Source organism: Rhinopithecus roxellana, chromosome 5, assembly GCF_007565055.1.
Source record: "Rhinopithecus roxellana isolate Shanxi Qingling chromosome 5, ASM756505v1, whole genome shotgun sequence".
Taxonomy (NCBI): Eukaryota; Metazoa; Chordata; class Mammalia; order Primates; family Cercopithecidae; genus Rhinopithecus; species Rhinopithecus roxellana.
In genome coordinates this window covers 173,775,666-173,788,619 of record NC_044553.1, presented here as the reverse complement: position 1 = coordinate 173,788,619, position 12,954 = coordinate 173,775,666, and the positions used below count along the sequence as shown (strand labels likewise).

The 12,954-nt window shown below is 47.0% G+C and overlaps 1 protein-coding gene across 2 annotated transcripts in view; it reads right to left on the bottom strand.

The window, feature by feature from the left end:
- Nucleotides 1–3,417: 3,417 nt before the first annotated feature.
- Nucleotides 3,418–12,954, bottom strand: part of PARP16 (poly(ADP-ribose) polymerase family member 16) — a 33,701-nt gene continuing 24,164 nt past the window's right edge. Inside the window, exons 3-6 of one of the 2 annotated variants that reach the window (XM_030931507.1) lie at nucleotides 12,689–12,895; nucleotides 8,953–9,124; nucleotides 6,208–6,349; nucleotides 3,418–4,863 (exon numbers count right to left, since the gene is read on the bottom strand). In XM_030931507.1, the coding sequence (XP_030787367.1) occupies nucleotides 4,728–4,863; nucleotides 6,208–6,349; nucleotides 8,953–9,124; nucleotides 12,689–12,895 (657 nt within the window). In that variant the 3' untranslated portion in view covers nucleotides 3,418–4,727. The remainder of the gene's footprint in view (nucleotides 4,864–6,207; nucleotides 6,350–8,952; nucleotides 9,125–12,688; nucleotides 12,896–12,954) is intronic. The other variant, XM_030931508.1, reaches the window with a different exon arrangement.

Genomic DNA, 12,954 nt, shown 5'->3' with positions numbered 1-12,954 from the left:
TCCTGGGCTTAGCAGGAATGGGCTCAGATGCGATGGGGCCATGTTCTCAAGAAAAATATCTGAATCGGGCTGTTTAAATCACAAACTCTCCACCCCTCTCCTGGTTTTGCAGGCAATCAGTGTTTAATGAAATGAATTAAACAGAAATGACACGGAACCACTTCCCCTACTCTCTCTCTCTCTCATATACATGTGGACTTATTCCCACAGAGCAAAACTCTTTCCCTTTCTGGTAGAAACTGACAGCTCATGGGATGCTGCACATTTTCAGAAGCAAGGACCTCACCTGTGAGAGGTTCCCCCTTACAATGGCATTAGTGACAGAAGACAGATGGGGTTGCTTTTCACAAGACCTAAGGCAGCTGGGGGCCCCTATGAGGTGGCTCCAACTAAACCACTTTTACCTTTCCCAGAGCTGCTTGGCCTATGGGATCTCCCTGAGATTTAGGGTTGCTGCTAAATAGAATGTTCAGTCTCGTGTAGGGCTTGTCTCCTTCCTGCCTCTCCATTCCCAGGTACCCAGAGGTCTCACACTATCCCCTAGTACACTAGTCCAGCGCTAACTCATCCATTAGACATAGGAGGCACAGTGCCTAAGGCCCACATTGCAAAAATGTTTTGATTTCTTTTAAAATTAGAAGAAAAAAACTTTTAAGTGGAAGAAAATGGTTTAGTACATATTAATATATTCATCTTTATATCAATGCAGTAATAAAATGTAATTTTAAAGAGTTTTTTTTGGCCGGGCGCAGTGGCTCAAGCCTGTAATCCCAGCACTTTGGGAGGCCGAGACGGGCGGATCACGAGGTCAGGAGATCGAGACCATCCTGGCTAACACGGTGAAACCCCGTCTCTACTAAAAAATACAAAAAACTAGCCGGGCGAGGTGGCGGGCGCCTGTAGTCCCAGCTACTCGGGAGGCTGAGGCAGGAGAATGCCGTAAACCCGGGAGGCGGAGCTTGCAGTGAGCTGAGAACCGGCCACTGCACTCCAGCCTGGGCAAGAGAGTGAGACTCCGTCTCAAAAAAAAAAAAAAGAGTTTTTTATGGAGGAAAGGGGGCCCAGAAAGGCAAAAGTGCCCAGGGCCCATGGAAGTCATAATGTGGCCCTGCCCTAGTCTTCCCTCCTGCCCACTCAAACCCTCTAGACTCCAGAGTTTTCCTTCCCCCATATCAAAACGTACCTGCTATCTCATGTCCCTCTACTAACCCTGGAGCTCCTGGAGGGCAAGACCATTCGTTATGTATCCTCTGTGCCCACAGTCGTATCAGGTATTGTGTTACCATTTCTTCTTTTTGCGGGGAGGGGGGTTGGAGGTGGGATGTATGGGATGGAGCAGAAAACTCAGAAAAAAAAAGACAAGGCTAGGTTTGAAACAAATATTGCCAGAATGAGAGGCCCACTCCTCAGCCCTGCTCTCTAGAAGTAAGCTAATGTGACAGCAGAGTCAAGCCAAAGCAGGGGTTCTTCACTTGAGACATATAGCCAGGTCTCGGGGAGCAGAGAATTCCTGGAAACTGCAAAAACTTCCCATCTATGCAGTCTGACTTTGTCCACATCCCCTATACTGAACTCCACTGAAACTGTTTCTGCTGAGTTTGCCAATATCTCCAATCCAGTAAATCCAACAGACACTTCTCAGGTATAACTCTGGTTTCTCAGCACCTTTTGACACTGCTCATCTAGCCCTCCTCTTTGGCTTCCATGACACTTTGCTATCTCAGTCTCCTCCTATTTCTCTGGTCACTACTACTGTCTCCTTTGCAGGCTCTCTGCTCTGTTGGGCCCTTAAAAATAAGTAATAAAAATAGCAGCAACAGATATATCAGTGATTTACTCTGCACTGGGCACTACAAAAGCATCAATCCTTTTAATCCTCAAAATAATCCTAGATCTGTTCTCCAACCACCAGCTACAGTGATTCTTCTAAAAACCATATCTCATCATTTCCTTGCTTAGAACCTTCTAATGGCTTTCCTCTGCCCACAGTTTTTAAAGTCTTTCAAGATCTGGTCCCTGCCTACATCTTCAGCCTGATTTCTCATCACTGCCTCTTCCTTTACAACCCGCCTGCTTTTAGCTTCTCCAAGAACTTCAGGTCTTTGCATGTGCTGTTCCTACTGCCTGAAACATTTTTCCTCCACTGTTTAGCCTAGAACCAATTCCTCTGGGGGAAGGAGACTGGTTATGTGATTGACACTGAAATCAGTCTGCCAGGTTCAACTCCCAGCTCTGCCACATCCTAGCAATAAAACCTTGGGCAAGCTATTAAACTCTCTGGGACTGGCTGGACATGGTGGCTCACACCTGTAATTGGGAGGCTGAGGAGGGTGGATCACTTGAGGTCAGAAGTTTGAGACCAGCCTGGCCAACAAGGCAAAACCCTGTCTCTACTAAAAATACAAAAATGGCCAGGCATGGCGGCTCACACCTGTAATCCCAGTACTTTGGGAGGCCAAGGTGGGCAGATCACTTGAGGTCAGGAGTTCATGACCAGCCTGGCCAACATGGTAAAACCCTATCTCTACTAAAAACACAAAAATTAGCCAGGTGCGGTGGCATGTGCCTATAATTCCAGCTACTTAGGAAGCTAAGGCAGAAGAATTGCTTGAACCCAGGAGGCAGAGGTTGCAGTGAGCCGGGGGTTGCAGTGAGCCGAGATTGCACCACTGCACTCTAGCCTGGGCGACAGAGTGAGATTCCATCAAAGAAAAAAAAAGAAAGAAAGAAAGAAGGAAAGAAAGAGAAGAGAAGAGAAGAGAAGAGAAGAAAAGAAAAAGAAAGAAAGAAAGAAAGAAAATAAAAATACAAAAATTAGCCAGGCATGGTGGCGTGTGCCTGTAATCCCAGCTACAGGGAGGCTAAGGCAGGAAAACTGCTTGAACCCAGGAGGCAGAGGTTGCAGTGAGCCAAGATTGCACCACTGCACTTCAGCCTGGGTGACAGAGCGAGACTCCGTCTCAAAAAAATAAAAAGTGGATAAGGCCTGTTGTGAAAATTGATCAGTATAGTAAGGTGCCTTGCAATGTTACATGTGTCACCTGAGTATTTTCTGACCCTAGACCATGTTAGGACTTCTTGCCAAGTATTTCCCTCAACTTTATAATACCATAAACTCCCAACTTCACTCTTGAAATGTTTGTCCATCTGCCCACCTTGCCAGGCTGGCAGCTCTGTGAAAGCAGGGGCTTTCTGACTTTGATTCTGCTCATATTCCTAGTGCCTGGCATACAGTAGGTACTTATGTTTGTTAAGTCGTTAACTAGAAATCCAAGACCTCCTAGATATCATATCCTGGTGATATATGCTCTCCAGCAAAAAGCTAGTTTGAACAAGGAAGGATGGAAGATAAGGTTTTTAACAACAAGGCATACAGGGCAGACTCATGCTGAGGCTGAAAGCATTCACAAAAGCAACTTAAATCATTAAGAAAATATCTTTATTTATTTTGAAATGTTCCAATAATCAATGTAAAAACTGTGGTAGTGGCTCTTTCACAACTTTACAAATTATAGAAAAATTATTTTTCACCTTCTTTGCAGAAATCTCACTCCCAAATTGTACAGGGCTCTCTTATGGCTAAAACCCAGCAGGAAGAAGGGAGCAGAGAATACAGCAAGCAGGGCTCTGGCTCTCTGGGTGGCCAGAAGGCTTTTCCTACACATTAAAGCCCAGGTTGAGTCCCAAAGACCTGTGACCCCCTCTGAAGGAGGCTCCATTCACACGGTTCTGTGGCACACTGGGGCAGGCCTCTATCTCGAAGGCCAGTAGGCCACAGAAGGCCTGAAAGCATGGCACTCGTGGTTGCAGGCCACAGTCAAGGCAGCTTTGTGAGAATGAGAACAGGAGGCGAGCCTATAGCTCAAATCCCTTTCTCTAAAACAGCCAGGAAAGAGGCTGTGGACACTGGCCAAACAGTGCACTAGGTTTAGAAATTTCCCCTTTTACTCAGCTCACAAAGACTAATTTGTCAAACAGCTATTAAAAAAAAAATCAGAAAACAAACATTTGGTTCCATTTCAGCTGTAATCAGCAGTTGGTAATTTTCAGAAAAAGATGAGTTGAGTTGCTCATTAAGTCTGTATTTTTTGTCAGGCCCCTAACTCCTTTCTTTCCCATCCATAGTTTTTTGGGGAGGTGGGGAGGTACAGCTGTAGGAGAAGGCTGTTTGTTGATTTGAGAAAACTGTTAAAATGTTTTGCACTCACATACAAAGGCTGATGGAATTCAAAAATGATCCCACTGATTTTTATGAGAAACATGACTGTTCCTCTTGGGTGTCTCAAGTCAAAACAAGGCAACCGCCTAGTGATTTATAGTTCCCACATTTTCCGCCTTCCAGAAGGCATTAGAGAAAGGGCCAACCTCCGCCAGGAGAGATTGTAAACACACCACTGACAGCTTGGACACTTTGTTTTTAAATGCAGCAGGGCTTTTTCCTTTGGCCCTGGCTGAAAAGCCAACTCCCTAGGACAGTTTAAGAAGGAGCAGATGGAAGCGCTCCCCCAAAACCTAAGAGTGAGGGACTAGTAGTCCCGGTTGCCTGGAGTGTGGCTAGGAACATCATCAAAGGCAATCGATACATTTAGGACATACGAAAATTGTCCTGTGGTTCCCCAACTGCTGGCCCGTAGGCTCAACCTGGCTGGACATGAGGCATAGGAGGCACAGAACAAGTTACCATAAGGCACATAGTTGAGGTAGCCCCCACACCAGGCCCAGAAAGATTATCTTTTTGCACGATTCCAAAAGTGTTGGAAAGCAGAGGAGTTGATGACACTCACTATGAGCAGCAGCAGCAGATACAGGGATATCATGACGGTAAACCAATGGCTGGAAAACCAGGAGAGCTGGCTCGAAGTCCTGTTTAAGAGGGAAAAAAGAGTGGTGTTGGCAAAAAGAGAAAAACATTTTTTTTATAAGTGTGTACAACAAGTCTGGCTCAAAGAAGACAAAATGATGAATTTCATCCTTTGCCTGAGCCATGAAATGAAGCTTCGTGCTTCCTCGCTCAAGAAACCTGGGGCTGTTTGCCCGGGCACTGACACGCCTTTCAACAGGATATTTTCTAAATGTGCAAAGACAGCTATGCAATGAGCTCATCCTGATCTTCCCGTTTGCAGCTCCTCTTTTACCATTTACAACCCATCTTGATATTTATAACAATGACCTAGCTCAGGGTGCCTGCCCAGATGATGGCAGGTGGCAGGTTATTTAGTTAAAGTCTTTTCACTTTTAGACACATGCAGATATAAATCCAAGCTGGGGAAATCCTCTTTGGCCCACTAGGAGATGATCTAAACCACCCAAGTGTGCACTAAAGAGAGGCTCCAGGGAGAAGTGGGAAAGGAATGGAATTTTCAAGGATAAAAAGTCAGATGATTTTAAACCAAAGCATAATGTCACCCGGACCCAAGCACCTTATGTCGATTTCCCAAATTTGGGCAGGGGTCTAGAGAAGACTCTACTGGTTTATAAAGTCTGGAAGTATGGAAACCACTGGTGTGTACAAGCAGGAGTGGGGATTATTTAAAGTGACCCCTTCTCCTGTCATATCTACTCACCTGCTGCTGGCCTCTGCAAGGAGCACCAGCGTGGATTCCAACAGTGCAACAAAATCTCAAGAGTGGCCCCCAACCCTGGTGAGCCCCATACATACCCCCACACTGCAGAGATGGAACTAGGCATCCACCAAAGCTGATAAGGTTTGAAGGCCCACATCTGCTATTGAGTTCAATGCTCTCATTTTAGAGATAAAGATGAAGCATCTCAGGTCCAGAGAGGGGCAGTCGGTGGTTCAGCAGCCACTGTGGGAAGCTACTGAGCTAGCCTGTGCACAATCCCACCCAGTGTCCAGTCACTGCCCTGCCTCTCAGCTTAACCTCATCGGTGGGTCTCAGACTGCAATCATGGGCCTAGTGGCTAAGGGGCCACACTGTTTAGGGCAGTCAATTTGGACTCAGTCAGTCCCTCATGCTATTTGTGTTTACCAATCTTTCTCTCTTCTCACTGGAATATAGTCCTCTTAGGGTCGAGACCACATCTTCTTCAGCTCTTATCTCTCACCCCTCACTGTGTCCAGCATGGTGCTTTATATACTTCACCCCTAGCGGAAGTCTAAGGCTGGGGGAGGGGAGGCTGATACCTACAACAACTAAGAAAGTCAGCACTCTGAATACAGCCATTAGTTGTTCTCCTGGACCTTACCTCTTGGGTGGCTTCTGTGAATACACCAGGAGGTACTTCACTCGCAGGAGCTGGTTATTGGTGACCACAAAGTACTTGGGAGGGATGTCTCCCCCTTCACTATGTTTGATTCTCGCTCGTCTGCGATCTATCTCCTTGGAATCTGAATAAGGAGAGTAAAACACACCTTCACTGGGGGAAATAGAACTAAGGAAGCACATTATGAATAGAAGTAAGTCAAGCCTCCTGGTGCTGAGGGGGAAGAAGGCCTGGCAGGCTGAGGAACAGACCTGTGTGTGCATAAAGCAGCACTGAAAAAACTAGAGAATCTGGCAGACAGGCAAATGGGAGGAGGAAAAAAGGAGTAGGAAAATATAAGGTATAGAAGGAAGAAAAAACAAAACTCAACAGCGGGGAGAGCAGAAGGAAGAAGCAAATTGATGGCCATAGCAAAGAAATACGCTGGGACTGGGAGCTAGGAACAGGACTTGATCTGAACATACTTCTTAACAGGCATTTTTTACATATATATATATATATATATATATATATATATATTTTTTTTTTTTTTTTTTTTGAGATGGAGTCTCGCTTTTATTGTCCAGGCTGGAGTGCAACATCACAGTCTCGGCTTACTAAAAACCCCCGCCAACCCCCTTACATGCCATCCAGGTCAACCAAGTCCTGGCCCCTCCCCACCCTCTTTTTTTGAGACAGAGTCCCTCTGCCACCCAGGCTGGAGTGCAATGATGCAATCTCCACTCACTGCAACCACTGCATCATGATTTCAAGTTATTCTCGGTGCCTCAGCCTCCCTAGTTGCTGGGATTACAGGCCCCCGCTGCCACACCCGACTAATTTTTATATTTTTAGTGGTTTTGTATTTTTAGTAGAGATGGGGTTTCGCAGTGTTGGCCAGGCTGGTCTCGAACTCCTGGCCTCAGGTGATCTGCCCACCTCCGCCCCCCAAAGTGCTGGGGTTACAGATGTGAGCCACTGCGCCTGGCCCCATGGCCCCTTTTAAGCCTTCACTTTCTGCTGAGAAAGCTGAAGTGGTTTCCTTAAGGCAGGAGACTGTACTGCTTCTCCTCAGCCAAGCTCTGGAATAGTCTTTTTTTTTTTAAGATAGAGCTTTGCTCTTGTCATCCAGGCTGGAGTGCAGTGGCGCGATCTCAGCCCACTGCAACCTCTGCCTCCCAGGTTCAAGCAGTTCTCTTGCCTCAGCCTCCCAAGTAGCTGGGATTACAGGCGCCTGCCACCACTCCCAGCTAATTTTTGTATTTTCAGTAGAAACGGGGTTTCACCATATTGGCCAGGCTGGTCTCAAACTCCTGACACCTCAGGTGATCGGCCTGCCTCAGCCTCCCAAAGTGCTGGGATTACAGGCGTGAGCCACTGCACCCGGGCTTAACAGGCATTTTAAATGAACCATTCTGGATCTGAGATTCTTAGAACATTTATCTTCCACCCTTCGTACCGAGACTTGTTTTAAAACAAACAAATAACCCTTTTCTTTTAATAACACAAAAAAGCTCTACAAAAAACAAAGAAGACCAAAGCTGCGTGACAGCAGAGGTTGGAAGATTTTGTTGTTTAATGTCACGGTTTGCAAACTTCCTAACAATTATAAATGCAAATATCCATGACGTCTGGTTTGGAGGGTGGTGTCAGACCTGGGCCTGTATCTCAGAATTTCAGTTGTTTTACATTAGAGGCCAAAACAGTTTTCTGAATTCTCTTGGAACCAACAAGCCAGATCTTTCTCTTTTTTTTTTTTTGAAGTCTTGCTCTGTTGCCCAGGCTAGAGTGCAGTGGCACGATCTTGGCTCACGGGAACCTCTGCCTCCTGGGATCAAGCGAATCTCATGCCTCAGTCTCCCAAGTAGCTGGGACCATAGGCACATGCCACCACACCCAGCTCATGTTTTTATTTTAGTAGAGTGGGGGTTTCACCACGTTGGCCAGGTTGGTCACAAACTTCTGACCTCAGGTGATCCGCCCGACTTGGCCTCTCAAAGTGCTGGGATTACAGGCGTGAGCCACCGTGCCCGGCCCCAACAAGCCAGCTCTGGAGACTGGAATGACAGTTCTGTAACTCTTCTGCCTTTAAGGAGAGCCACACAGTGGTGGGGGGAGACAAGGCGAACAGTCTCAGGGACACAGTAGGGGAGCGGGAGGAGGCAGCTGGCTAGTCATCACTCTGGAGAGCCCAGGACTCCCCAGCGCCTTGGCTGCCCTTCACATCCTGGAGGGCTCTGACCCACGCCGGTGCAGATCGGAGGGTCTGGACCCAGCGTCCTTTGCTTCATTTAGCAAATATTTATTGAATATCAAGTACGTACCAAGGCTTTCTGCTGATACCAGGTGCCCAAGAATGAACGAGACCTCATTCCTACCTTCAAGCGGCCCATGCACTGGCCTCATCATTCCTTTTTTAAAAACATAAAATCTCTCCTCCTCCTGCAAAGCTTTCCCTGGCTGTTTGGACCCACCATGATTACTACTTCCTCTGAGCTGCCTCTGTGGACCTCACCAGCCTCCTTACCTGGCACCCCCTACCTACCCCCTTGTAGTGAATGGTCTCCATTGTGTGTTCAGTCTCTAAGAAAACTGCTCACTCCTTGGGCAGGACCCTGTCTGGCACTGCCCTGGATCCAGCCCAACCCTTGCGCATGCAATGGGTGCTCTACCCAACAGCTGGGCCAGCAAGAGCCTGTACACCCAACAGAGGCCTGTAACCCAGGTCTGGGCCAAGTGCTCACTCACCCTTCTTCTTGGTTTGGCACTTGACGTCCGGATGGTCAATGACCTCACACACAGCCACACAGCTAAGGATGGGGCCGAGGAGGCTGTGCTGCCACCCGTGGCCGTGGGGGCTGTATATGAGGGCCAGGCTCAAGTCACTGGTGAGGTAGGTCCCCTCTCCGAACAAGGATGTCTGCAATAACAAGGCCAATGGAAAAGAAACACAGATGGGTGAATGTACAGCGGCACAACACGACGACACAGGTCTCTCTTCAAGAGTTGTAAACACAAAATTTATAACCCCCCTTTTTTCCCCCAGCAAGACACAGGATCAAATAATCCTGTGATATCATCTTAGGGTTATTACTAAACACATTCCTGCCTGACAACAGTTTAACTGATTGTGGATTTGGCCATCTGGCCTGGCAAACTAGCAGTTCCTTGTGGTCAAGGCTGAGTGAGAAAAGCATAGGTATAAGCATCCAAACCGACCTCGGTTTGAATCCTCCAGCAAGTGGCAAGTTATATAAACTCTCTGTGTCTCAGTTTCTAGATCTACAAAATAATGTTACTAGTAGCTCCTTTACAAGGTTGCCAGTGAGGATTAAATAAGGCAATATACATAAAAGAGTGGGATACCTGGCACATGTAAATAAATGAGGGGCCAGTACTCCACTGCAGGCTTTTATGTTCTAGTATATAAAGTAATTCCTGTTACATGAATGCAGTAAGCATGGTTACTCTGATGGGCTTGAAATGCAAAGTCACACCCTTAGGTACAGGTAGGGGTCCCACCTGATAAGGGAGGTAATCTGAGTCATTACTTGGAAAATAAATGAGTCTCTCACAAATAAAGAAAAACAAAAATTAAAAATAAATAAGTTAGAAATTAGTCTCTTAGACCAGAAACTGTAACCAAATGAGGGTTACATGCAGGGCAAGGTACGTCTCACTCTTTGTATTGGTGTTGACCCAGAAAACATCTAAAAATCTAGGCAGCATCTCCCTAGTGGTGCCCTCCATGAGGAAGCATGCCAGGTGAAGGACCTGTAAGTTGAGGCTACAGCAGGCATAGTGAACACACCTTTGCCCATGGTAGATGACCAGTAATCAACCACAATCACTAACACAGTAATATCAAGCATGGCACTTATTCCTAATGATCCAGAATCCTCAACTGAACATTCCAGGTAGTTGCTACCAATGAATGGACATTGACACTCAAGTTGAAATTCAATTGCTATCCCTGGGCCACACGATCAGTATCTCAAGATGATAAGTGGACTTGAATAGCTCACAGAATATCTTATGCTCTGGAATTGAGAAATGTTCTTTTCAGTGGCACCAGGCTTCCAAAATCCTAAATCTGTTAAATGAAGCTTAGGAGAAATGAAACAAACCTTTGCTTGGCCTTTGGGAAGCTCTTTGCCAAGTTAGGCAGGGTCTCCATCTCTCAAAAGCTGACACAGACCTTCTCCAGTGACAGAAGATCAGATCTTCTCTGATCTGACCCCACATCCATTCTCTGCTTATGCCATCATGTGTTCACCCTTCCTTGAGAACCCCATGCAAGGCTGCCATGAGCAGTGGTGCACAACAGTGGGAAGCTTGGTGTATCTCTGCCATGAAAACAGTATCAGTATCAACTGGCAGATGGACTCCCTCAAGCAAGCCCTTCATTGAAAACCCAGGCAGAGGAGGTCATAAGAGGATTGATTCGCTTTACCAAAGCATTTTTATAAGATGCCTATAAGCAGCAAACTCCTTGGGGCACTGAAATAAAGGTTTAGTGTACAAGAGCGTAATCTGCAGGCAACTTCTCCAGGCCAGCACCAGTGTAAAGCGGAAGCCCCCTGGATTCCAGTACCCTGGACATAATGGTACGCTAAGAGCTAGTGGTGGACTGAGAGACAGTGACTGTCATCCTTTTACACTAACAAGCCCGTCATCCTTAGCAAAACCCAAAGACATTAATCAGATACAACAGGGAAATGTCTCCAGTCTCAGGGCGGCAGCAGCCACAACTGAGCCCATGGCTCATGGAGCCAGCTCGTCACAGACAAGGCAGATACTGCCATGACTGGGGGAAAGACCTGAAGCTCCTCCAACTACCCTAGGTGCCCATCCATCATCATATAAAAGCAGCAACCTCTTCCTTGGTACTTAGTACACAAAGAGCCCTTTGCCTACATGAACTGTTTCAATCCTCTGACATATGAGAAGGAGGGTAATGGTGTCCTTTTTCACAGATGAAGAACCTGAGACTCAGAGTTTAATTTACCTCAGGGCCATAGAGTTGCTAAATAAATCTCTGTAGCTCCAGGGTCTGTCTGTAATGCTCCTCCTATGCCTGAAGGGTAAAATAAATGCCTGCAGAGAAGTGGGTAGGTGACTCTGTTTTGACTCATAAAAATGGGACAAAAGAAGCTCAAGCCGGGAGGGAAAGGACCCCTACTCAGTGTATCTTGGCATATCCTTCAGTTTCTTCAAGGGCTGATTTCCTGGAGTGTGGCTCCCAAGGAAAGTGCTTCTCAAACTTCAATGTGCATACAAATCACCTGGGGACCTTGTTAAAGTGTGGATTCCGTTTAGGTGGTCTGGGGCTTGAGCTTTGCATTTCCAACGAGCTACCAGGTGATGAAGACGCTGCTGGTCCAGGGAACACACAGAGGAGCTAGGGTTGGCTACACATTGGGATCACCTGGAGAGCTATTGAAGCAACTGATGCCTGTACTCCACTCGGAGATTCTGATTTAATCGGTCTGGGATGCAGCCAGGCATCTGAGATTTTTTATTTTATTTATTTTTATTTTTTATTTTTTTTGAGACGGAGTCTCGCTCTGTCCCCCAGGCTGGAGTGCGGTGGCTGGATCTCAGCTCACTGCAAGCTCCGCCTCCCGGATTCCCGCCATTCTCCTGCCTCAGCCTCTCGAGTAGCTGGGACTATAGGCACCCGCCACCTCGCCCGGCTAGTTTTTAGTATTTTTTAGTAGAGACAGGGTTTCACCGGGTTAGCTAGGATGGTCTCAATCTCCTGACCGCGTGATCAGCCCGTCTCGGCCTCTCAAAGTGCTGGGATTACAGGCTTGAGCCACCGCGCCCGGCCTATTTTTTATTTTTTTTTTTGAGATGGAGTCTCGCTCTGTCACCTAGGCTGGAGTGCAATGGCACGATCTCAGTTCACTGCCACCTCTGCCTCTCAGGTTCAAGCGATTCTCCTGCCTCAGCCTCCTGAGCAGCTGGGACTACAGGCACCCACCACCATGCCTGGCTAACTTTTGTATTTTTATTAGAGATGGGGTTTCATCACGTTGGCCAGGCTAGTCTCGAACTCCCTCAGCCTCCCAAAGTGCTGGGATTACAGGCGTGAGCCACCAAGCCCGGCCTGGCATCTGGGATTTTTAAAAGCTCCCCGAGTGATTCTAAATATGCAGCCAAGGTCGGGAACTATCTTTAAATCGATGCTTCTCAAACTATAACCAGTGCAGGAATCACCTAGAGATCTTGTTAAAATGCAGGTTCTGATTCAGAAGGTCTAGAGTGTGCCCAAGATTTTGCATTTTCACAGGCTTCCAGGTGATGCTGCTACTGCTGGTCTGCAGACCACATTTGGAGCCAGAAGGCGATAGTAAACCTACCCACCCCCCCCAACTCTACACCCCACCTGCAAACTCCTAGGGTTCTGAATCTCCCCCTCCCCACTCTCCCACCTCCATCCCTACTTCCCCACATCAGCAGGGTGTCCCTTAGGCCCCACCTTGTTCAGATGGCAGTGCAGGCCATTGTGGATAATGGAATGGAAGTTTTCTAGGCGACTACCATGAAAGGCATAGATTAGGTCTCGTTCTCCTTTGGTCTCATAAAATTTGGCGTTGGCTGGGTCAAAGTATTCAATTTCAAACAGGAAGTCCGGTGCGGGAACAGGCGTGTGAGGAGCCCCAGTCAGCTTTTGGATCTTTTCAAACTTGAAAACATGAAGAGGGTCAAAATTTTATTTGGGGAGCTGGTAAATGTGCTGCAAAA